This window comes from Leptonychotes weddellii, chromosome 7, assembly GCF_054177405.1.
Source record: "Leptonychotes weddellii isolate Sample4059 chromosome 7, ASM5417740v2, whole genome shotgun sequence".
NCBI lineage: Eukaryota > Metazoa > Chordata > Mammalia > Carnivora > Phocidae > Leptonychotes > Leptonychotes weddellii.
Genome location: NC_138375.1, coordinates 73851458 through 73877895, shown reverse-complemented (window position 1 = coordinate 73877895; position 26438 = coordinate 73851458). Strand labels below are relative to the sequence as shown.

The following is a 26438-nucleotide window of genomic DNA, read 5'->3' as shown; positions in this document are numbered from 1 at the left end:
AATCTTGCAGTAGGAGATAAAGGATGATTATAAATATTTAAATAGGCTCATGCCCATCTTCACAAGAGATGCAGCCTCAGGTAATAGCAGATTCAGAGATTTATAACTCAAATTTGTAACTGATAGATACACATTTTGCAAGGATGTGCCCAAAGTATACAACAAACATCTAAATTAAGGCTTTTATAGGTAGGTGGTCAAGTCTATGTGCAATGCTGGATTTTTATAACCTATCTCCAGCTTCCATTATTATCCAGTTTGTAAACCAGAAGATGTGCTGATGTATGTGGGTGGGAGCTCCAAGGGCTAAGAGCCAACTGGAAGGCTTGTTCATAAACAAGTTCTGAAATAAGAGCTGGCAGTGAAACAGTTGATCATGTAGAGGGGCAGAGTGATTTGTGCCTGCTAACAGGGATGGGCTTAAAAAAAAAGCCAATAGTTCAACTTCAGTTCAAGACTTTGAGATTTAGAGACCCAAAGGTTTAACGCCATATCTAAGCCAATGGTTCTCACACCTTCCCTTGCAAAAGTCACCTGGAGGCTACTTATGAAAGTGTGGATACCTGGGCCCTATACCCAGAGATTCTAATTTGGGTTATGCAAGTGGTCCAAGCACCTTGCTTTTGAGAAACACTGCTCATAGCAAATAGCAGCAGAAATCTTTGATTAAAAGGCCAAGTTGTCCAAGAAATGACACCAGTGAGGTCATTACCTACAGACAAATCTCTTAGGAGACTCCACCTTTATATGAGGAACAAAGTTATCCCCAATTAAGTTTCCTATCTTTTTACAACTCAAAGTTTAAAATCAATGAACATTTAGTAATGATTGTACCAATTCTGAGGTAAAAGGAAGAGCACCAGGGATCTCAATGCTAAAAGAAACCAATTCCTTAAGAGGTCCGTGCTACATAGAAATCTAATTTCTGTGGTAATGTTATAGAGTTATAGTGCACAGGGTCTTTTATCAGTCTTTGTATAGTCTTTTTACTTTTGTATACTCTTCTATATTATCTACTCTTTCCAGTTAATGTTTTAGAAGAACTGCAAAGAGGAAAGTTCTTCTATATGCTCTCTCAGGTTTTCTAGATACCAACATTTTCTGGTTTACACTGATACACAACAAAGTTATTTATTTATTTTTTGGATGCTGGAGACAAACATCTTTATTAAAGATACTACCAAAATTTTGGCAAACATTTCAAAACAGATTTGTAAACATAATGCTTCCCTTTTCAACTGGCAGCACTTTGAAAAGACAATACGATAAAGACAACACAACTTGAATCAACATTAGTTCAAAATCCTTATATTTTTGACCACATAACTTATGTTCCCACATGATAAAACAAATGATAGTTTAAATCAACGTCAACAGATAAACTCCATGAAATGAAAGTTTGTGCTGTTTGATGACTCACAGTATGTTATGGTTAAATATATCCGCTCTTTTTTTATAGTCCTGGCTCCCAGGATGAAAAAAAAAATCTTTAAATATACATTTCATGTAGGTAATAGCTTCTTTGCATATCTCTCTTCAAAAAATACTTTATAGCAGTATATAAATAGGTTACCTACATGTTTAATTTTATAATTTTGCCCCAAAACTATAGATCTGTTTCATTTTCATAACATATTGATTTTGCCCAACATTAATAAAGCTGACAAACTGTTGAAATGGAAATGCTTTTGTCTTCCACAATAGAAGTAGCAATTTGACAGAAAACAAACAAACAAACAACCCCTACAGTAACACTCATCAGTTGTTTAACCTGAGCGTTTGGCCTACTGAGAGTAGCAGCTTTTTTCCTCCATGCACGCTCACATCCACACCACCTCTGCACACATACAGGTTGAGCACACGCTTTCAGACGCTGGTAGGCCACAGTATGCTTCCCACTGCTCTAACCAAGTGGGAAGCAGTGTAGCTAATGATTAACCACACTAATGTACACAACTAGCAAACACCTTAAGGCAACCATTGCAATGGGGGGTTAACTTGCAGGGCGGATATACTGTCTAGATCAAGTCAGCCTGTATGTCCATATGTGTGTGCATACCTATACACATACACATACGCCTTTCTATTTCTTAACCCTCCAAAACAATGTTTCAATTTTTTTTTGTATTTTGTGCAAATTTCTAAATATTCTACCATTTAAGGCAAAGAGTTTGCATTAAGAAAGGTCAGAAAATAGGCTTATGTTTATCCAAAAGCATTTCACCTTGCACATTACTGTTTTTTTTTTTTTAAACACACATAACTTTGAAGTGTGGACATTGGATCCCCAATATCTAAAAAAAAATCATTTCCAATGACAAACATAAGTTTTTAAAGAAAAAATTGATTTGAAGTATAGACACTGGATCCCCAATATCTAAAAAGAAAAATTATTTCTATTGACAAACATAAGTCTTGGGGGTAGGGTGGGGCTGGGGTGAAGGGCCAGAAAAAAGCAGCTTCAAAAATGCAGGGAAGCGAAGTAAAATGGGGAAAAGAAAAAAAAAAAAAAAAGGTAAATAACTCAAGTTTACTCATACTGAAACTTTCAACAAGCAAAGTTTCATTTTTTTTAGAATCTTAGAGCAACTCATTTGGAATTTTAAATAAATAAGCTTAAGTTTATTCACATCTTCTGGTCCAAGCAGAGATTTAGTGCCATGACTCTGCTTGCTGCTGGTCAAATTCACCTATTAGTCTTTTGATGTGAGCCAGCTTGTTATGAAGATACTCGCATCTATATTTTTCTTCATGATAATTGGGACTGGACTGCAGAGGAAAAAAACAGGGAGGAATTAGGTTGCAGAATTTGTAATAGTTCCCAAGCATGGGTCAGAAAACCCACAGTGATGATTCCTACCTGCTTGATCTTCTGATATTCCTGTAAGACTTCTTCGTGAACATTCTACAAAATTAAAAATTAAAATAAGAAGGGAACAACTTTTCTTTTTGACAATATAAACAGCTAAGACCCATTCAGTAAGGGTGTCGGAAATACTGATGATGGGAATGTAAATTGGTACAATCTTTAAAGAAGGCAATTTGGCAACTGCTATCAAAATAGCAAATGCAGAACTGACTCAGCACTCCTATACTTCTCTTTCAGATTTGCTTGTGCCTGAGTGAAATGCTGTGTGTACAAGGTTACTTGCTGCAGTATCAGTTGTAAAGCAAAAGGCAGTACACAAAATTTCAATGTCCATTAATGCATAAAAAGGGATACTAAGAGGCCATTAAAAAGGGGGAAATGCTTCATGCACTTATATAAAGTTCTCTAAGGTGCATTATATTGTTTAATGAAAAAAGTACAGAATGATTTATACAGCTTGATATTATTTGTTTAAAAGGGGAAATAGAATGATATTCTAAGAATTTCATTACTTCTAAGATGCACATTTCTTATCAGAATTTCATGACTTCTAAGATGCACATTCCTTATCATTTTAATGAGATCAGATAAATAATGTATCACAGTTTAACTTACTGGAACAGAAGACCGTGGTGCATATTGTAATTGATGACATCTTAAATTCAATTACATATGGTACATACATGAATTTGCTTGTGTATATATGCACAGACCTCTGAAAGAATACACTGGAAACCAGTACTATTGATTACCTCTAGGCTGGAGAAAATGGCTAATACTTATGTAACCTTACGTACTATGGATATAAGCATTTCCAAATGCTTACATTTATTCTGCACAACTCTATAATCACCTTATTTTATGGAGGGAGATTTTGAGGAAAGTTCGATAACTTGCCCAAGTCACACAAATATTAAATGGTACAGCTGGGAATCAAACCCAGGCAGTCTAGCTCTGGAGCCTCCTCCTAACCACTAAGCAGTCTTTGGAGTTACATTTTAGTTTAAATATAATCATGGTACACTGGTAAATAACTAGATCTAAAAAAAAAACCCCAAACCACCATATATCAAGACCTCTTGCATCCTCAAAGACTAATTCCTCTGGCAAAATCTGTAACTCTAGGCAGCCTGTTTAAAGATTAAGGCCCACTAATGAAAGACACATGAGTCTTTAAGGCACAGATGCTCTCAGGCTGTTTTCCCCACTGTGGGAAACCCATTCATTCTCTTACATAGATTCCTGTCAGAACAACAGTAGTAGGCCAGAATGAGGGCACTATCTATGGGTGTGAAGTGTGACAACTTCTGTGGCCGACACAAGGAGGGAAACATTCATTTATATTAATCCTTTTGCCTGTTAACTATGTGAACAACCAGTACGTGGGTCTGGCTTCTGGTTTGTCAGCTGTGGTAATACCACTACTTAAAGTCAGGAAGTGAAAACAGATTAGTGTGTGTTAACAAATGTCAGTCTTTGAAGAGCTGGAAATACCAAACTTTTCTTCACTTAAACTCCAAATCTCTGTTGCACTAAACCCTGTTTATATTTTATGTCTATATTTTCCCTACCTTGTGTCAGATTGAGCTTTGTGGTTTTTTTTTTTTTTTAATGTACTTGAAATAGCAATTTTGGGGAACAGCACCAGAACTAGCAGCTATAGTCTGAGTTGGCAGTGCAATCAAATATTTCCGTGAATCCCAAATCCAACTTTTTCTCCTATTAGTTGTATTTGCTTTTTTCTTGATACTCTCTTTATTATGTTATCGTAAAGTTAAAGCATATATTACATATTTTATACATACTATGCTATATAAAACGTTATTTTTTTCCACTGACAGAAAAACAGTTCATTGTATTTACTTATGTTTGAGAACTGTTTCAATATTTAGTTTCCTAGCTAATTTTTTAAATTTTTTATTTATTTTTTAAAAGATTTTATTTATTTATTTGACAGAGACACAGCGAGAGAGGGAACACAAGCAGGGGGAGTGGGAGAGGGAGAAGCAGGCTTCCCGCTGAGCAGAGAGCCCGACGCGGGGCTCGATCCCAGGACCCCGGGATCATGACCTGAGCCGAAGGCAGATGCTTAACGACTGAGCCACCCAGGCACCCCTCCTAGCTAATTTTAAATGAAGACCAAAAGCTGCAGAGAGGCTGGTTTGCCAGAAGACCTGCTCTGAAGGCCAGTAGGGTGCCTGGGGATGGGCCAGGCAGAGAACAAAGAGGGTAAAATATGGAAGTCAGCCTATCTAGGAGCAAACATGTTTACCTGATACTCTTTTGAGCCTGGAGAAAGCCGTTTTCGTTGTGCATCTAGTTTGATAAATCTTCTAGCTACAGTCTCCATCCTGGCATGCAAGGCCCTGTACTCATCATACTCAGCATTGAAGTCATCCTTGTAATTTTGGCGTTGCTCATAGGAGACGATAGCAATATATTTTCTAATAAGAAAAAAGAAAGAAGATAAATTGAGAGAGACTATAGAATCAACATGATGCATAAGGCCTGACATTTAAACCAAAAACCTAGAAACCGTATCCAAGCATGTATCCTTAGACTGAATGCTGCCCCTGCCACTGTTTGCTCCCATGTCACTCCTTCGGACGACTGCCAGGTGAAATTATCCCACCGGAGAGCTTCAGACCTTCAGTGAAGGAAAGTAAATGTGAAAAAAACATGGTGGCGATGGGACTGAAGTGTGACTAGAAAACAACACTTTGACACATTTAGCTTCCCAAACCTTTCTCTATCCAAAGTAATTCACTACCACACTAGTGGCAGAGGCCAACCCATCTGTTACGAGTCACATGGAAACAGAAGGTGGGTAACATGAAACCAGGAGAGTGTTACATAGTCACTGAATGCTGAAGTCAAAGCTCCCCCTGGATCTGCTGCTTTATGAGAGGAGGTCTGTCTTCTGGCCGTTTATACCTGCTGCCAGCAAGGTGCCTCCGGCTTATTCTCTCTACCTCTTTCCTCCCACGTTTGACTAGGCAAATGTATAAAATACAAAAGAGTAATTGTTTTCTTTTGAAATGAGAGACCAGGAAAAAAAAGAGGGGGTGAGGGGGAAGGCATATTTCTCTAGTTCTTTTCAACACTAAAATATCAGTCTGTGTAACTGAACATCAGCGTATACTATTATTCTAATTTACTTTTTTAATAAAAACGCCATAAATCTGTTTTACTTGGGGTTGTGAATAACTTTAGGAAACTGGCGAGGGAAGGCCATTTTCCCAGAGTGTCAGTTTAGTCAGTGGTAAGCAAATTAAAACAGCATTCTAGTATTAAAAACGAAGTATTATTTGTTTGTGGCTCCGGGAAGTGGGATCACACCAGGGTCTGGCCTGGGTCTCTGTACTCTGTGTTCCTGTCGTGGAATGCAAAATTCCCTTACTTTTGGAGATAAAAATTGAGATTTCAAAGCAATTTCAGGCAGGTAGCAGGTGCTTCAGCATGCCTCAGGCACGTGCATATATTCTTGACTGTGGGAAAACCTTGGAGTTCAGTCTTCTTCAAAAATGGTTTCAGATAATCTTGCCAGTTTTATTCAAAATGAGAGAGCAAAGTGTCCAGTTGGAAATGTGAGAAAAGTGATGCAACTGTGCAACCTTAATGTCCTCATTAATATTTTTATTCATGCTGAGTTAGACACTGTGGAGGTTTATTTTTCTAAGTGTAATTGAGACAGCAGTAGTATGCTGATTTAAAGCGCCCTGCTGGTGTCTTTGCTGTAAAAGGAACGGGGCCAGCCAAGCAGAGAAGCAGTCCTCTCCTAGACAGGGCTGTCCTGACTGCACACCAGAGGAAGCCCAGGGTGGGGAAAAGAGGTTCCTGGGGATAAGTGTATGTAACCAAATGGCTAAACTGCTCATGAAACTCAGGCTTAATTTGTTATATAAAATACCCTGCTTTCTCAAAATCACAACCGAGGCTACACCCTCAGTATTTTATTTAATAACTTCCTTAGGAAAAATACCAAACTGGCCAACAGTTGTGTTGCTATTATAGAAGATTATTTGGTTATACTGGCATTTTAACGAAAAGCATTTCACTATTTAAAAAACAAAACAAAACTGTTATGGTTCTCTAGTTGGTTCCTAATGCAGGGATGGAATAAAATTTTCAGGGGCTTGGCTATTTCACAACCACAAGTAAAAGTATTCTTATTGTATAAAAATTAGGAATATTGTGGTTTAAGTATGACTTATTCAGAGGCTGATCATTAAGGTTTTATTGTATGTCTTTTTGGTTTTCTTATGAAACAACCAAAGTCTTTTAAGTTCTGTAATTTTGGTGTTCTTGAAAAGTCCAGCTTTCTCACCATTTTAAGAAAATTTGCTGTATTAATATCAGATAGTTTTGGGATAAAATAAATTAAGCAAATAATCACAGAGGTTATATACTTTCATGATTTTAAAGAGCCAGAAACATGAAGCAAATGCAGCAACCATCCTCAGATTAGGGAGTTAAAAACAAGTTTTAAAATATAGAACGAACTGGTTAAGCTGACAAAACACAGCAACATCCTGAATCCATGGGGAAAGGGTTAGAATTATTTTATAGTCTCCCCACATGATTTTGTCACATATAACCAGTCTGTATCACTATTACAAAAAAAACGGGGAATTCAAAATCCAAAGATCCAAAATCACAAGAGAATGAGAGCCCAGTATTGCAGTTGTCATTTGAGGGGGGGAACTTTCACAAGACTTTTAAGGAGAAGTGGGTTTGCAAAAGGAGAGGTGAACTCTCTCATCAGTGAAGCCAGGAGCTATCCCCCAACCCAAGCCTTCCTGGGCCAATTCAGTGGTGGTTGCTTTTCAAAGCTCCCTCAGAAGTCTAAAACCATACCACTTCATATGAGAGAGGAGTCAGCATGGTTTCTTGGGTTCTTTCTAGTTAAGAGATGATAACCAGCATTATGGTTTCATGCTGTATCGTTCCCCATTAAGTATAGCTTTCACACTACTGTTAAGCAAAGGTTAACACATTTTAAGTATAAAATGTTCTCTACTTTAGAAATGAACATTTCGTTGTACATGGAGTGCCAAACGGCATAGTTTAACTTTGTCCATCATGAGATGCTACTAAGAGAGAAAAAATGTTTATACAGCTCAGAGTTCATTTTCCAATCTACATTCAAATTATTTTGCCCATTTGTTCATTTTCAAAGCTATCCTGCAGTCAAATCTGTTTGCTCTTCTACTCTTCATTTTTCCAGGCTCTTGCAACTTAATTATTTCTTCTTACAGAAGCCTCTGAGTCTATAAAAAAGCTAGAATTATGTGTACAAGTTATAATTTCTGTGATAACCAGTTACAAAAATGTCTCCAGCTCAGCATTTAGCAACTTGTTGCCATAACAAGAAAAACATTGTAACTGGTACTAAAGTGAAATGATCAAATTTTACTATTCTCTCCTCTTAAAATTAATTCCATGGCAGAGATTTATTTAAATGAAAATCAGTCTATCTGTACTTTGTATTAACTGCGGAGGTTTAAGCTCTTTATCAGTAATAAACTCTCTCTTCAAGGGGAACAAGTGAATGTGCATTGATTGACTGTCAGCTTTGAAGAGTCAGATCCCTGAAATCTTCCATAATCAAATGCCTGGCCTGGCACCGGAACAAAGGACAGGCTTCTCTATACTTAAAGGCCCATGGAGCAGAGCTCAGAGCAGGGGGAGGCACAACCTGCTCAGGCAGACAGGGGTGGATCTGGGACAAGCAGGCTTAATGGCAGCCTTTCAAATGCAGGGGTGGCTCCAGGACTCTATTTCTGGAACTTCTTTTCTGATTTGTGAATTATGGGAAAAGAAATTGCAAACTTTCTAAAATTAAACAGTTCTCTCCCATTGGCAGACGTCAGAACTTACATCAAATAATCTGGGAGTTCAATTGTTGAAGAAGGCTCCGTGGAGGCAGTGCAACCCTCTTTAACTCCTACAACGAAGAAAAAGATTCAGGCTTTCACCAAACAGTATGGTTATAAAATGCCTATAATTCTAAAATAGATCAGAAACATCTGGAACACTCTTCCTCCAAATCTGTTCTTCCAGCTCAATAAGCAACAGTGAGCAAGGCATACAACTGAATCCGAACAATGGAGGCCCCATGACCAGGGCCAGCAGAAGTGAGGGCAGGCATTGAGAGTGCCCTGGCTGCTGCAGTGTCTGCATAATAAAGGAATTTCATCTTAACCCAAGGTCAGTCTTCTATTCTTTCCATAACAGTTGTGGCATCTGCCTAGCAATTCAAAGACTGTGGTGGCAGATGCAGCCAGACAATGGAAGATACAAATTTTACATCAACATCTACTTTTCATAGGATTCAAACAAGGCAGATGAGACAATGAAGTCAGGTAACAGACTGCTCTGGCCACTGTATTTTATTGCCACCCTTTTTGTATGCAGACGGTGGAAGCAGCCAAGAAGTCTTCCTGTGTCAGTTTAAAGTAATTTAAAATAAGTCATTACTGAATCACAATTTACGCCCCTCCCATCTCTACATCTCATAATACTTCAGATTTGTTTTTAAAAGGACAAAATAAATAAATAAATAAATAGACTGCCAGTCATTCAGGGCTATGCTGTGAAAGTATGTAAAATCCCTTAGTCAGTATTCTATTTGTGTGAATGCACCACCTTTTCCTATGGGTATGTTTAGACTTTTTATAGGGTAATTTTTTAGCATTCAGAGTAGAATTAAATAACTCAAATCCTAATCCTGCCTGTGGCAAAACATACATGTTCAATATAAAATAAAGTGAAAATTCTGTAATTTCTTGATTTAATATTTTAAAAGACCAAGTATAGTAAACAGATTATGCACTCTGTGGGCTTATTGTTCATGGTCGGGTGCGCGTGCGTGCGTGCGTGTTTGTGTGTTTGACTCAAGCCTGAGTCTTTTTTTCACAACAGCCTGTGTCTTAAAGGAAAAGGCATTAAGTGCATCTCACCTGGCTGCTTCTTTGCTACAAACACCAGATAAATTCCAATAGATTCAGGGGCTGTGGGTCTGGATCTATCCTCAGTATTTTGGGATAATCTCAACTGTCTTTGAGAGGTACTACATCCTCAGTGGAGGATTCAAAGACTAGGTCTGCTTCTCCAGGCCTCTAACTCTGAGAAACACTCAAACTGTGCTGTAGGTCTTAACATACTGGGACCCAATCCCCCCAACACCAGCCTGATTCAGGATCACCATCTCAGGGTGGGAAGTGTGGAGGCTGGGATATAACCAGGAACATGGCTTGCTAACTCTGAACACAAGGTTTTATTACCTCTTGCCTTTTCCTGACCTGGCAAATTCAAGTACAGTAGTACTCGAGGGAAAAAAGCTTACATCTACCTTTTGGGCCACTATACGTAGTACCATACTGATCTAAATGTTTCAACAGATAAGCTTTGATATGCAGTATATTCAATCCAGGTCAATGAAGGCACTGCATCATACTGTTCTGCAAAGTTCCTCTCTTGTGGTAAAAATGGTCAGTTAAATCTAAGGATTACAGACTTCCAGTATTATGGGCAAATTACAGAAAGACAACACTCCTTAAACTCTATTCATTAAATGAATAACTTTTCTAAGGTTGTATTTTCCTAGAGAATTTTGCTTTAGGTAAGCTGGGTTTAAAACTGGCAGCAATGCTAAATGATGGGCTTGAATCTTCGATGTGCTGGCATGGGGGACATTAAGTTTTAGAGGACAACTTTTTTAAAATAAGAAAAATAGAATTTTGTCCCTAGGTGTTAAAGATCATTATACCTCAGGTAAGTGGTCTTTTCTACTGATTAGCTTTATAAGCTTCTTTGCATCTCTACATATCTGGCGTTTAAAGTTTCCAAAAGCTTGAAATGGTTAAATTTTACTAATAACAATTAATACTAGTTTACTAAAACAGGGTTCTTAAAACTGAAAAAGAATTTCTTAAGCTCTATCAAGCAAATTGCCAATAGCCTTACATAAGACAAACTGCTTTCACTCTGAATAACGATGATGTGATGGATCTGCAGATGCAATCTTACCTTGCCTGTTTTATAAAGAATTTGACATTTCTCCTGTGTTAATATTAATTAAGGCAGGGGTGACCCTGTTTCTTTGGCAAAGAAGGAAAAGAATTATTTTTATCGCTAATTGTGTGTCTGGTTAAATTAGTTCAAGACTGGCATATAATAGGTCACGTTGAGGTTGCGCAGTACCCTGGCAGTTAAGGGAAAGAGCAACACAGTCTACCTTCTAGAAGGGGGTCTCTAGAGGATAATAAAGTCATTTTCAAATGTTACCATCTTATTCTCAAATATAGAAACTATGTTTAATAGTTGGCTAAAAAGAGACTGAAAATGACTGCTGTTAAATACAAGAAAAAAATCTGCTCAATACCACAACACTAAGATTAATAACAGAAGGTCAATGGATAAAAAAAGCACTACTAATTACAAACAGCATAATCTCACACTCATGATGAGTTTGCTCTGCTCATTCACTGAACACATGTCGTTGGTTTTACAAATGTAAAATATACCTTCATTGGAATCTGGACTGGAGTTGCTCAGCTTGGCAATTTCCTCTTCTCTTTTAAGGTCCTCTTCCTTTTCTTCTGTCATCTCAATGTCGTGCTTTTTAATTTGGTCCTTCTCCTTGTGTTTTTTAGACTTCTTTTTGGACTTTTTGTGAGACACTGAATGGTTTTCTTCCATAGGCTTTGGACACTTTAGTAGAACTGAACCAGGGGGTAAGGTTTCCAGAGAAGTCCTAGAGGTATATTTATCTTGCTGGTCCTCATAGATACTACTGTTTTGACTAAAACTGTCAACAGGTAGGTCTTGAGTCCCCCGGCCTTCTGGAGTGCTGGGGGAATTGGAGTTAGAGTTTACAGTCTGAGGAGGATTGGAGACGGGCAGGTGGGTTGGAGGAAGCGGTGGAGGGGTAGGGATGGCAGCGGCTGCAGGGGGCGGCAGGAGGCCAGCGGCAGATTTCTCACTGGGGGGATTCAAATGGCCATTTAATGTTGGCGGCACTCGGTTTGTCAGGTGAGATATTCGAGCTTTTTTATTCATTAAGGGATCAATGAAATCTGAATCTAAAAGCCGTTTCTGGGGGGGCGGGGGGAAGAAGGAGAAAAAAAATGAGCCAATTTGTATGAAAACTCAACACATGCATCACTGGTTACCATATGAACAACTGAATAATTTTACTCATTCTTAAGTTTATCACCGGCATTATGTTAACCATTCTGCAAGCTTAAGCAGGAACAAACAATCCACAAAAACAAAAGGGAAATAAATTCTCATGCCTAACATAAAAAAGGAGAATCTGGCAAATATATGTTTTTTGGAGTACTTATACTTTCTGATCATATAGCCGCACCCTAAGTTCTTCAAGAGCCAATTTATGTGGGCTATACCACTTCGGAGAGTATTAAATAGAGGTAACCTCCTTCCTCTGTGGGCCACAGCTGACCTAGTTATATTAAGAGAGAGGAGAAAGCAGTTTGTACCATTTCACGCTGTCAGAACTAAGAAGGGTAGGTAAAGGGCAATAAAAGCCTACACTTACTTAATCTCCTCTAATGTGCTAAGATGTTCCAGTTATGAATATTTTGGCTGTCATTTATTATTTCACCTGTCTTAAAATGGAAACAGCCAGCACCTTCAAAGTAATTTCTCTAGGTATCTCCATCAGTGCTGAAATGCTATTCAATTTCTTCCCTGTAAATATATCTCTTCAATGGATTGGAAAGTAAGTCTTAATGACAAGTCCACAAAAATGATATGGAATTAATGTTTCAAAAAATTTAAAAATTATGCTAATACTAGCCCAATCCAGCAACAATATTTAAATTAAAAAGAAAATTCAGGTAGTTGAAAAGTACAAAGCATATATCCAATGTAATGGTGTGGCCTAAACTTCAGCTTGGAAGAAAATAACAGTTAATCATCCCATTAATTTATTCTGTTTTCAGTTTAGCATCATTGATTTGGCAGCCATTATATAATTAGATCAGAGTATAAATAACTTCATGGAAGTTGGCATTAAAAGTGAGGCTTCTATAGACAATGCATACAAGGACAGAACTGCTTTTATTTTTTCTTCCTCTGTTCCTCACAATAGGTTTCTAACATTTTTTGATATATGAATAGCCTTGTGCCCATAGCATGCTTACTGTTCTCCACACATGTGTCCCATCTCCCTAATCCTTGGGAAGAGGGTCCAGAGAGTGGACCACTTTGTCAGTAGCACTGGGGTAGATAGGTCTGTCCCACTGTCAGCCTCCAAACCACGGAACCAAGGAATCTCTTGGGGGAAACTTTAAGCTGGAAGGAGTGAGGTTTAAATGGAGAATTCTGATTGGGATCTAAATGAAAAAAGTACATTAAGGAGATATGTCTGAAATTGACAGAATTTTTTATTTGCTTATTTTAGAAACATTTTTCCCTAAGAAAAGTTTTTTTTGAACATGGTTCAGATAATATTAAATATCTTCAATTTTCTGTATAATTTGAGACTGGATATGGGCCTAGGTAAGTCTTCTAGTTAGTGATCTAATGGAAAAGTAGATAATCTTATAATACAATGTAAACTTTAAATATGGACAAACAAAGTAGATATTAAGCACTTTGACAAGCAAAGCTGTGTAGAGAAAAAGAGGTCTGGGCTGTGAGCTGGGAGCTCTGCCCTGAACTAACTAGCTATGTGACTTTGGGCAGGCAAGCTGTGCAGCTTCTGGGCCTCATTTCTCTCATGCATAAGTAGACCACCTGAACTAGGTGGCCCCTGAGGTTCACTTCAGGGCTATGATTATATAATTTTATGAATACCTGAGGAGAAGATGCAGCATCTCTATTAGAACATACGGGAGATTCTGAACGGCTGGTGCTGGCAGCGTTCTGAGATGGATTTAGTTTTCTGTAAAGGATACACACATTCCAGTTATGGAAAGAATTGTCAAATGTTCGTGATAAAAAGCTTACCCTTGTTTCTTCCTTCTCAACACTAAACTAACAATGACTAAAATTTTTTTTTTTAAAGGAAAAAAAAATTTACCTTGAGAGCACAGACTCTAATGACCGTCTGTCTACTTCATTGTATCCAGGCCAGTCTCTCTGAAGTTCTTTAAAAACATAATCCTTTAGGGTATATGAGAGGTCCTTTGGATTCAGATTGGCTACCTGGTACATGGTGTGAAAACAGAGCATTAGATCTTTTTGTTACTTCCTAACCCGGAACAGGAAACATTTTGCATTTACACTGAAAGTAACTGTACCAATTGGCCCCAAAGGCACTGCTAGTTTTGCATATGCCAGATCTCAGTAAATGCTGTTCGACTTTATTTGGGAAATAAAAACTTTATATAAGTAGCTAAATATTTTTTCCCTGAACATTCACTGTATGTCATATTTCTATTCAAACAGCCTACATTAGGCAAAAAGTGGAGGGAAGTTTATTTTATTTTTTTTTACTTTTTTAAATCAAGTTTTTCTAGTCTAAGGAGTGAGGTTTAACAGCTTCATTATTTACTTCTGGTCATTAACGCCATTAGTTTTGAACCACAGTAAAAATCCTTGATCATTTGTATTAAGTAGAAACCAAACACTGCCCAAATGCTAGGTTATAAACTTTCCCTTGAGCAATCAGCAGAAATTATCTCCATAAATAGTATCAATTCTGATGCCCTTGTCTGTCATTTTCTTGGCTTGCTAAGCCTGCTTCTTGTGGCTGCCAGTTCTCCTGAAGAACCACTTATTCAAAGTCCTTGAAATTCCCGAAAACCAATAAAACGAAACATACAGCAAAATAACCCCCAAATTACTGTTATTAGTCAGCAAGTTTATTCTTAAGTGTAATCTTTTCTTATCGTATAATGGCAATTCCTAGAGTGTCCAGGCCTAGATTCCATTAATAATACAAATGTATGGATTCAAGTGCCAAACCAAGAGTCATTTTTAAGGCTGGCAGAAAGGTATTCCTCCTGTCATTTCCTACTGGAATGGTCTTTTTCAATAGCTTCACTTCTTTCTGTGTCCTTTTAAAGTACTATCAAATGTATTATGATAGTTTATGCTTTTCTTACAGCTTAACATTAACGTTAATGTTGTTATAAAGTAGAAAATGGTAGCCTTGGGGCGCCTGGGTGGCTCAGTCGTTAAGCGTCTGCCTTCGGCTCAGGTCACGATCCCAGAGTCCTGGGATCGAGCCCTGCATCGGGCTCCCTGCTCAGCGGGGAGTCTGCTTCTCCTTCTCCCTCTGTCTACCACTCTGCCTACTTGTGCTCTGTCAAATAAATAAATAAAATCTTTAAAAAAAAAAAAGAAAATGGTAGCCTTAAGATTCAAATTTGCAAATACATTAGGATGAGACACAACCCGATTTCTCAAAGTGGAAAAAATACCAACAATGCTTAGCTTTCCTGTTATCCTCGGGACTATGTAGACTTAATACCCCATCTCTTCTCTAGGCTTCATAATGGGACCTTCTCCTGTTTTTCTCCTCCTCCCTCTTTTTTTCTTGTCTTTTTTGTGCACTCTTCTGTATGCTAGAGTGCTTAGGACCTATCCTCTGCCCTATTTTCTTCATTGTCATCATCTTCTCCTAAGTCTATTTCATTCAGCCCTATGGCTTGCTTGCTTTCTTTTTCTTTTTTCTTTAAGTAATCTCTGCACCCAACATGGGGCTCGAACTCATGCTCCTGAGATCAAGAGTCGTATGTTCCTTCAACTGAGCCAGCCAGGTGTCCCAGTTCTAAAGCTTTCACTAGCTAATCTATACACTGCTATCTCCTAATTTATAACTCCAGCTCCAACATTTATACTTAAACTTGTAATTACAAGGTAATTGATCAAAGCTAATACACATTCAAATCCCTTAATGAAGACAAGTGAATGATCTCAGCATACTCAGTGGTAGAAAAAGGCAGAGTAAAGAGCATGCACGGCAAGACACAATTGAAACTCATAGATAAAAATATTCTAGCTTATACCAACCAAAGACTGATAAAAATAAATTGTACAACTTCACCTATATAAATGAATAAATACAACAGCAATGGTTTAGGTGATTCAAGACCAAAAAAGAGACATCAAAAACTTCTTACTTTTTTTATGGAATTTCAGAGCAAAATTTGTTTAATCCAAATGAAGATAATGACTTGAAATTTACTTTTTTAAATTAACAATTCAGTAGCCTCTAACTTATAAAACCTACTATAAATGCCTATAGTTCAATTAGTTTTTTAATTAAATGTTTAAAACAAGATGACTTAATATTCAAGAGTTATAATTCATATACCATCGATGAAGATGATCCTGAAATTTCTCTACCTCAAATAGCAACAACACGAAGCCTTCTTAAATGAGCTTCTCAACAAGAAAGTACAAGGAAGGAGCTCTCTCCACATGTCTCACCTGTTGTAGAATTGCTCCGAGGGAGTTCTTGTCTTTTTGATTGACACCATCTTTCTGCAGTCGAGCCAGCAGCTCAGGTTTCTTATAGGCCTTCAGTGCCAGTAGGTGAATCACTCTGTCCCTGTATGGCCGCTGAGAAACACTGCTGCTGCCATGTGTCTTCCGAATCGTATTTGCAGGATTCATGGGGGTTGACCGTTTCCTCTCAGGTACTGCATCTGAAACAGCTTGAGGTGCTTTCCGAATTTGCACTCTTTTCCCTAAAGTCCAGTGGAAATGACATTGTTACACATTTGCAGGTAAAAACATAATGAGCATCACAGTTTCCTCAACTCTGATATAGGTACTTCTTCATTTCTAGAGGGAATTAAGGCCACTTTATTTCAGTTTTTACTTTAAAGAGATATACAGACAGAAAGCATTTCTAATAAATGGCCTAAAATTATGGATTTGAAATTGTTTTGATAGAAACGTTTATTGGACTAAATACATATACAGAATTATTCTGGTCACTTAGCTACATATGGTACATTAGTGACATGGTACATGTAGCAACAGACTGGAAAAAAATTTTTTTTTTTAAAGATTTTATTTATTTATTTGACAGACACAGTGAGAGAGGGAACACAAGCAGGGAGAGTGAGAGAGGGAGAAGCAGGCTTCCTGCTGAGCAAGGAACCCGATGAGGGGCTCCATCCCAGGACCCCGGGATCATGACCTGAGCTGAAGGCAGATGCTTAACGACTGAGCCACCCAGGTGCCCCAACAGACTAGAAATTTTAAGTTCGTAGGTAGTTCATGTCAAGTGGAAATAAAGTAATTTCCATGTTTACCTGTGCCATTTACAGAACTTAAATCTACATATTATATGTCATTTCTTTGGCAGACAGAATGTAGCACATGTGAAACATGAGAAATACTTGTTGTATCTAAGACCATACTTTTGGCTGAGCTGGGGAATTATCTTAATATCACAGATTCAAAACCTCAAAGAGGGGAGTCAGGCATAATTTGGGGTCAACATTCAGCAGGACATCCACTAGACATATTCCTTTTCAATAGGCCGTAACACATTTTAGGAGTCAAAACCAAAACCAAAACTAACCAACCAAAAAACACTCTCAGAGAGCCAGACAAGCAGACATCTGCACTGCAGGGCTGAGGCTACACTGGTGAATTAGAGGAATGGAAAATGGTAAAAACGAGGCCCTCACATCATTCCTGCCAGGCAAGTGCCATTTGGTAATTAACTGACTTTGCCCTTAAACTTAACATTGGTAATTGGCAAGTGGCTACTTCTAGAAAGTATCTGTGGGCTGAAGTAATCTGGATACCATGTGGATGTCCAGAGCCATCAGGACATAGCTGATCCCTGACAAAACCTGGTAAACTTTCTTCCCTGAAGAAAAAATTAGAATGAAACTGTAGAAGACCCTCATTTTATCATTTCTGAAGTGGAATCTTCTAGCACCTTTAGAATACTCTAAACCTCCAACTCTGTGTCCTCTCGTTAAAGAGTGGGGAGAAGTGGTAATGACATACAATGTGGGGCAAGTGCCTTAGGAACAAGACTAGCAACTAGAAACAATGGATAAGTAAAAGTAGTCTCTTAAGTGCTATGGTCTGATCTGGTCTGGTCTGGTGTGAAAACAGCTTAACTGGGCAGGAGCTTTAATAGTAATTCTGTCCATGCTGGGGTCCTGAGGCCTAGCCAGAGGGGCTGTTTGTCTGACACAATCCTGCCTAGAATAAAGGAGAAAGGACAAATATCTCACTGGCTCTTATATTTCTCTACTGTCTGGACATAATGAATTATAAATATCAGATCAAAATATTGCACAACAAAGGAACTCAACATTAAAGGAACACTGCCTAGTAGTAAGAAAAGCTATTAGGGTGCATTAGAGTTTTGGAGATAGACTTAGATCTGGTTTCTGTATTTTTCTTAGAGATAGCTAGATCAGTGTCAGATGGGCAGGGAACTAATATTTACCATGAATCAATTAAGTGGTGGTGGTGGGGACACTGTGCTAAGACCTTTACACATATTAAGTCTCATAGCAGCATGACGAAACAGGCATGGTCACATGTCACAGATGAGAAAACTGAGGCTTTCAATGGGATAAGCTCAAATGGTATAAAGTGCTCACTTAGCATTTGGAAGGTTCTGTTATTAGTACCCAAGTTTTCCTACATGAACTTCTTTGTAGGAAAGGTTTTATGAACAAATGCCTCCTGTCTGCCAGCTTCGTGTTAGGTTGTAAGCTCCATACGGGCAGGGCTGTGGCTGCTTTGTTCACTAGGAGACTTTGAATCAGCATTTGATGACTAGCGAAGTGTCAAAGTGAGTGACAGCGAGAGAACAAGCAGACAGCAGAGGAGCCAGCATCAATGTGGTCTGTATTTTCCCATATTGCCAGGATGCCAGCATCTGAGGAAACACTGGAATTTCTAATGTGGCAAATGCAAACCTTCCAATCTACCACTTCTCAGTTGTAACAGTATTAACAAACAGTACTGTTCCTTGAAATCTTAATAGGAATTTGTGCGGAAAAAAAAATAAAGCCAGGGTCACAAAAGTTTAGGAAATGCTATAAATTCCACACTCTCCTCCCCCTTGAAACCTGTTTAGCTTACATTTCCCCAAAAAAGCTGACTATGGAGCCCTCTCTACCACTCTTCCCTAGGGAGGGGAGTGGACAGTGTAATGTTTTTTAGCTAGCTAAGCTCACACATACCATGATTGATCATTTAGAATGAATTCAAGCCAGCAAGGAAGGCAAATAAAAATAAAAAGTGACAGCAGTACCAGTGTGTTCCAGGCTGCCCTACCTCCTCTGTATATCTGACCCACCTCTGATCCTCAGTCTCAGGAGAGCCCCAAGGTCTCCTGAGTTTACCCCCACCCCTCCCTGAAGTAAGCATAGGGTGGATAAATAAGGGAGGCTCATTTTGCCCCTAAAAGGCGTGTAAGTACGATGTTTGACAAGAAATTAGAATCTGGCCAGGGATATGACAGCAGTGAGGTCTCAGCTGGGGCCTAATGCTAGGCTGTTACTGGTACATGAATCTCCTACCCCCAGTACACTCACTTCACCTTTATCTCATTTTCCTTTACTTATTTTTTTTACTTATTTTATTTTATTTTTTTTAATGTAAGCTCTACCCAACTTGAGACTTAAACTCAAGACCCCAAGACCAAGAGTTGCATGCCTACTGACTGAGCCACCCAGATGCTCCACTCTCATTTTTCCTTTAAACAGCCAGTTGTGGGGTAACCCACTTCTTTTAAATGCTGATAGAGCAATCCAAACACACTGGGCCACTGAGTTTTATGCCAAGATCACTTGCTTGTTGCCTCCCCATCAGTCTGTGCCTATTCATCCAGGAAGTCCTCTGATTTAAGGTAAGACCGGCTACAGATGAAGAAAACATCAGTGCTCTAAGTAGTTATGGAACTGAGATACTAAAGAAAAAAAGAAAGAGAGAAAAAAAAGTAACGCAAGAAAATGTGAGGTTCAAAGTGGGCAGAAGAAAGGCTTTATTTTTATTTTTTCACATTTGCCTCAGAAAAGCCCTTTTAATAAAGCCTGTGGGAGAACCTAATTCTCTTCCCAGACCCAACTGCTAATCAATTCCCTGGGCTCCTTATATAAACAGCAGCAGTGGGTCTGACAGAGTTGGGTAATCTGGGACTGTATCTGAACTGCTGTTTCATAACAAGGAGTCCACTTCTAGCGTCTCCATTTAATATGAGATGGTAAAAGTATTTATCCCTCTGTCTAGTGGCTCTGGGTAAACAATCTGAAAGGCAGGTGTTAAAACAGTACATCAGAAAGACAGCAGGGGCTGTAGACGTCTTCTGCGGTGGTTTTTCTATTCTGTGGAACCTGGCCAGAAGCCCTGCAACACCAACCCAATGCTTTAAAAAACACTGGCAGGACCTTGATGATGGGGTGACTGGCATGGTAAATACATAATCCACTGCAATGGAAACCATCTCCACCATTTGGCATTTTTGCTCTTTTTTTTTTGCAAAAGGTTTATTATCCAAATACACACACACACACACACCTACGCCACAGAATGTTAGAACTGCAAAGGACCTTTGATGCTACCCAGTTCAAATATCCCTTATCTAATAATTGAGAAAATTAAGGTCCACAGATATTAAATGATTTGTCCAAGGTCATTCAAAATGTATCAGCTCATTATAAATAAGATGGGGCAGAAGTTGGGAAAATTGGAAAAAGAATTCTAAAAATTACACAGGTTGGGTTATTTTATCCATCTAAATAAATATTAGCATGTATTAAAAATGTACAATTCAATAAAATTCCAGAATTTAGGTAGAAATCAGGGAGCAGACATATTGGTAAAATGGAAGCAGTGGTAATTAGTGATTCTTGAGTTTTTTTTTTTTTTTCAAACAAAGTGAAAGGATTATAACACAACAGTGCTCACCACTGATACAAATTTCACGACTAGAAGCAGAAATATTATGAAGAAATAATAACGATGTTTCCTAGGTTAAAGACTCTCCTGTTCCTCTTCAGGCAAAATAGATTTTGTTTTTGTTTTTGTTTTCAGTCTACAAGAGGGTCTCAAAAGCTCATATTCCTGAATGACTAGGCCAGGTGACCCTTAGGAATATAGTCTTCATCCCCTTAAACAGGGTTTGTGCCCTAATTCAGCTGCCAGAGGCCTCGCCTGGCATTATGCCACCACAACCCCTCAGCGAGACCAGCATTATTCCCATTTGTCCTCCACCCAAGCTGATGCTGTTGAGAGAAGCCTTGCTATGCAGGTACTTTGAAGGTTGCGAAAGTGTGCTTCTGGTATCATTTTATATGATATATTCAATTATGAACTAAAGAGGTATCTCCTATTGTCTTAAGCAAATAACACAACTTGTTATGGGGCCAAATCCATATCATTTGCTATTTGTTGATACCAACTATGTGATATGGAAAATGGAGAGTAATCATAACCCCCCTAATGGGGTGGTTTTGAGATCTAGATGAGTAACTATGTATAAAGTGCTAACCAGCATCTTGTGCACAGCAAGCATGCCATAAGTGTCGGGTAATATTAGTACTGAGGGGTGAATGACTAGCATTTGAAAGAAATGAATGAGTCAGATAGTTTTGAGTTACTAAAAAAGGCAGGAAGATACAAACTGAGCCACCTATAAGGAAAGAAATATGGTAAAGGACTAGCAGTGGATAAGATTAAAAGAGAAAGGTCAAAACACACCATAACAAAGCACAGTAAAAAAATCAAAAACTTAAGTTTTGAATTCTGAGCTGAAGAAATGGATGCAGTCAAAAAGAGAGCAATAAAAATAATTAAAGGGTTGGGATACAGGCCATTTTAAGAAAAGTTAAAAGGAGCTGGGGTTATGCGACCAAGAGAATAAAAGGCTGAAGAGGTTAACGACAAGACTGAAGACCAGAGAACACTATACTGTGCCGGGGAGCGGCCAGGGCACAGAGGACCCAGCAGAGTGGGGCACGCAGGCTGGCAGGGTCACTGCAGAGCTCTGTGGGGGCAAACGTATGTGTGCAGAGGGAGGCCAGCCTGTCTGAGAATGGCACGGATGTAATCTGGCTCAATTTAAACTTTAGATGACCTCAAATTTTACATGAGTTATCTACAGTGCCTATAAGAAACCCTGCAAGTTCGAAAATTCCTGTACCGTTAGGAACAGTGTGAGTTACGTGACTCTGGGTGTTGAAAAGTCTGCCGTGTAACATGCTGTGCAGATAAACTGTACCTGACCCTATCAAAACAAACACATGAACGGAGGGGACACCCAAGGATCATTCAATGGAAAGGTACAGTGATCACTGTTGATTTGCAAACTTTGGAATAAATCAAGGTAAAGTTTTTCAGCTAGTTCTACTGAGAGGCCAAAAAAAAAAATCATTTTGGTGGTTTTAGTCTTCTAGTCCTTTGTCAAACACACCAACTTGCCTCACTGTTTATAAAACGATGGTACTGGACAGAGTAAAAAATACTTTCAAAGCAATGGGGACAGCAAATTCGCTGTTTGTACTTAAAATTTAAGTGCGGCAGATCTTGTGCATTTTAAAAACAATTTGAGATTTAGCCTACTACAGAGAAAGTGAAGTTACTTGTGAAAATAAAGAGAAAGAAAGGAGGTTGGAAGTTGCTACCTCACTCAGCAGGAAAGGGAAGGTGAAAAATCTCACTGCTGGTAACTTACTGGGTTGGGACTAGGCCCCATGGGTACAGATACCTGGAGAAGCCATGAATTGTTGTTAAACCAAACTAAATGTATCTAAGCTAAGCACCAAGTCCCAGGAGCACTGGCTTTGTTCCAAAGAAATACTTACTGAAGACACCAGTGGAGCTTCTCAAAGCTGAATGTACTGTAGCTGGGTCAGCAATGGGAAAATACAGAAGTAAAATTATACCAAACCATGGAAAGATGTTGATTAAAGAATTTGGTTATTCATGAGACTGTTTTTGTGTGCATTTACATTTCCAAATTTCTATCTTTTCATCATTTACTTATGATGACTTATGTTATCATGACCAAAAGCCTCAAAGAGCTCATCTTTACTCTTGATAATTGTTCCTATTACTGTTAATAGTCACTGCCAATCAACTCTTTAAAAATTGGTAGGGTCACTGCTCATAAAGGAGAGACTCATCTTGCTTGTCCGGTCTTACTTCCCTTCAGTCTGATGGATATTTGAGTGAGCTGACCATAAAGATGATGGGGGTGGGGCAGCCTCTTAATTAATGTATAGAAGAGGATGAGAATCCATGAATGACATCACAGTTGAGGTACCAAAAAGGCATTACCCTCATACTTTGTTATAAGCATATTTTATATTTTAAAATAAAAATTCTGTGTGCAAAGATCCTCTGAAATTCTACTAATGGAAAACTCATAAATTTTACCAATAGATTTTACTGTAAAAATAACCCTGTAAAAATGCCAAACAAAACCTATACTGTCCATCATTGAAATTACATCATCCAGGGTCAAAGAACACACAACAGTACCACTACTACAACCTCACATAGTAAAGTCACGTGACCAGATCCCAGTACTGTAACATAACAAATGTTATGGATTTAAAGGATTCGGGATTTATGAAAGAAGTAAAACTTTTCTATCTGTTCAATTTATTATCAGTATAAAGAGAACAGATGATTTTTGACCCTGTTATTCAAAATGTTCTGGAAACTAATTCTGTGTTAACATTAAGTTAATATTACCAGTATTTACCTACAGTGGTCTTGAATTATTCCAATCAATCAGTGAGAAGGAAAACGATATCTATACAAACCTACATATGGTCCACCGGGTTTGATAACTTTTGTGCTTCGGTTGCGGGATTCCTCCTCTGCCTGGGTCATTCTTTCTCGTGTCATCTGATACGAGTCGTTTGTTGCACACACTGTAATTTTATCTTGTATAAATCCCAGGCAATTGAGCTGGGAGGCTCCAGAGCTGTCAAGTAAGATGGTGGCTTTGTTAGAAATGTCCCTCATTTTGCACAATAATGGTAAGAGAGAATTGTATAATTCTAAAATCAGCAGCCCAAACAACAGCCTTGCAATCTGGAAATAACTAATATTAATAATTTGAAATGTTGAAATTTAAAATATTTAAATTCCTTTCCTTCATTTCACATCACATTTTTTTTCATATTTTGAATAGAATGGGTAAAATGAACTCTCAGAGGCCAAATCTGTAAAATTCTGAAAATAATTAGTATTTATATTAAAGACCAGAATCTCAATGAGCACTGTAGTTCTACTTTCATTTTATAAAAAATTATCTACCACTTATATGAAAAATGTTTAAAGTTTACTTTTGGAGGAACCATAATATGCATGCTTTAGAAATGACTAGAAGAAATAGACCCACTGTAATGCTTTTTATTTTTAATAAGATAATTCATTTTAAGGCCAAAATATTGCCAAACATTAGGATTTATTATTAGCCCAAATATCCTAAACATTTGTAGACTCTGTATTTACCATTTTGTTAAATCTCTACATAAGATAACCTATTTGTGTGGCAAATATTGAAGAAAATACTGGACAAAGAGATTTTTGTAAATATTTTTTGAAAAACTTTTATTTAAAAAAACCATGAAAATTAACATTGGCCTGGAAGATGGCTCTGTTTCAAAGTATTATGCTAATATTAGGGGATCATGGTAGCAGTTACACTGGTATTTTATTTATATATTTATTTATTTTGAAGATTTTATTTATTTATGAGAGAGAGAGAGATTGAGTGAAAGAGAGAGCAGGGGCAGAGGGAGAAGCAGACTCCCTGCTGAACAGGGAGCCTGATGCAGGGTTCAATTCCAGGACCCCGGGATCATGACCTAAGTTGAAGGTAGACGCTTAACTGACTGAGCCCCCCAGGTGCTCCTACGCTGGTATTTTAAAAAGAAATTACTATGGCCTTAAAACAGACTGGAATATAGAAGTAATGAAAATGTCACTACAGCTCTGATACTCTATTTCCAAACTAGCTTTGTTATGAGGCTAAGAAATAGGGTTGATAAAATTTCTGTAAATTCCTAATAACTGTACAAATGCTATTTAAGAAGAAAACCAGTTCATTCATCTCATAAATATTTATTAGGCAGGGACTGCACACCAGGCAATATGTGAGGGTCAGACTGAGACAAGGACTAAGAGAGATGTGGCCCCTCATTCAAGAAGCTGTCTACTGGGTGACAAGGATGAGCACACTGGAAATTATGACACAGTGTGACAAATGGCAGGGAGGCAGGGAAACCCCAGGAAGGTCCTTCACCTGGATTGTAGGCAAGGCAAAAGCTTCCTGGAGGAAGTGAAGCCGAAGTTGATCTACAGGGATGTCTACAGGGGGTGTGTGTGTGGACGGGGAGGATAGACGTTTTCTGGGAGGAGAACCAACCTGTGTGGGCCCAGGGGAAGCAAGGAGGAAGTTTTCAGTTTGACCAAAGAAAGTTGGAAAAGACAATTAGAGCTGAGACTGAAGAGGGCAGGAGAAGTACTCATACAGGGCTTTGGAGGATTTTAGATTTATCCCAAGAAAAAGGCTAAAAACAGGGGCGAGAAAATATCTTATTTGTACTGTAAAAAGATCAATCTGGATAAGGAACAGATTGGGAGGTAGGGGGCACAAAAGTGAAAGCAGGAGGAGACCACTTAGGAGGCTACTGAAGGACTACTGGCAAGGAAGAAGAAGAGACTACAGTTTGAAGTTCTGGTGGGAGGAAGTTTGAATTTCAGCATCTCCCCCCAGAAATTATTAAATAATTTCAATAGTGAGAATAAGCTGAACCTTTTGTCAGTCACAATGAAGTTACAGCTTATACCACTCAAAGTCAAGAAACAGATCTTTCCATTAAACAAAATAGAGCTAAATCCTGTAGGCAAGAAGGTACTCTCTAGAATTGTCCACTCATCCCTTTTCAGAGTTACCTTAAAAGTACCTTAAGAGTACTTAAATACTTTGACATATAAGCATTTGACATTTGACATGTAAGCATTCCTAGAATCTTTCTCTAGCCTAGCTCAGTTTCCTACAATAGACTGTGCATTACTGTATGGGGCTATATGCCTGAACTATGTATTTCCAAGAGGCCTGTGAATGGACAGATTTAAGGAATTTTTGAAAGGCAATTTTAACTTTGGGATTTCCTCCATTTTAGATATGATAAAAGTGACATTCAAGGAGAACCTGAACTACAGCAGAGACAAGAACCATGGGAAAAATAAAAATTCAATTGAACAGAAGAGGTGGAATGAAATTATAAAAAAAAAAAAACTTGCTTGCCAGGTTGAGAACTGAAGTTTCAGGGCTTTTGTTTTCATAGTGGCAACTTCAATTTATACCCATACAAGACCATTTTATGATCATACTTTTATAGTTGGATCATACTTTTATAAAACGCACTGGATCATACTAATGTATTTGCCCCAATTTTCTCACAATAGTTGTTTCATTTCTCTTGCTGCATCATGTAGCATTTTGTAAGTGACTTTAAATCCTTCTCCAAACAAGCAAGGGTGTTTATGATCTAAGGGAGAAATCATATTACCTATGATGCTATCACTGGTTTTGAAGAGGGGATTGTTTCTCAATAAAATTCCTAATGGGACGTAGTTCAATTTG

At 38.2% G+C, this 26438-nt stretch overlaps 1 protein-coding gene across 1 annotated transcript in view; it reads right to left on the bottom strand.

The window, feature by feature from the left end:
* Positions 1-1292: 1292 nt before the first annotated feature.
* ELL2 (elongation factor for RNA polymerase II 2) overlaps positions 1293-26438 on the bottom strand; it is a 68133-nt gene continuing 42987 nt past the window's right edge. Inside the window, exons 4-12 of the mRNA XM_081826538.1 lie at positions 23602-23765; positions 16277-16536; positions 13920-14044; positions 13694-13781; positions 11398-11968; positions 8750-8816; positions 5142-5313; positions 2861-2905; positions 1293-2769 (exon numbers count right to left, since the gene is read on the bottom strand). Of these exons, the coding sequence (XP_081682664.1) occupies positions 2653-2769; positions 2861-2905; positions 5142-5313; positions 8750-8816; positions 11398-11968; positions 13694-13781; positions 13920-14044; positions 16277-16536; positions 23602-23765 (1609 nt within the window). The 3' untranslated portion in view covers positions 1293-2652. The remainder of the gene's footprint in view (positions 2770-2860; positions 2906-5141; positions 5314-8749; positions 8817-11397; positions 11969-13693; positions 13782-13919; positions 14045-16276; positions 16537-23601; positions 23766-26438) is intronic.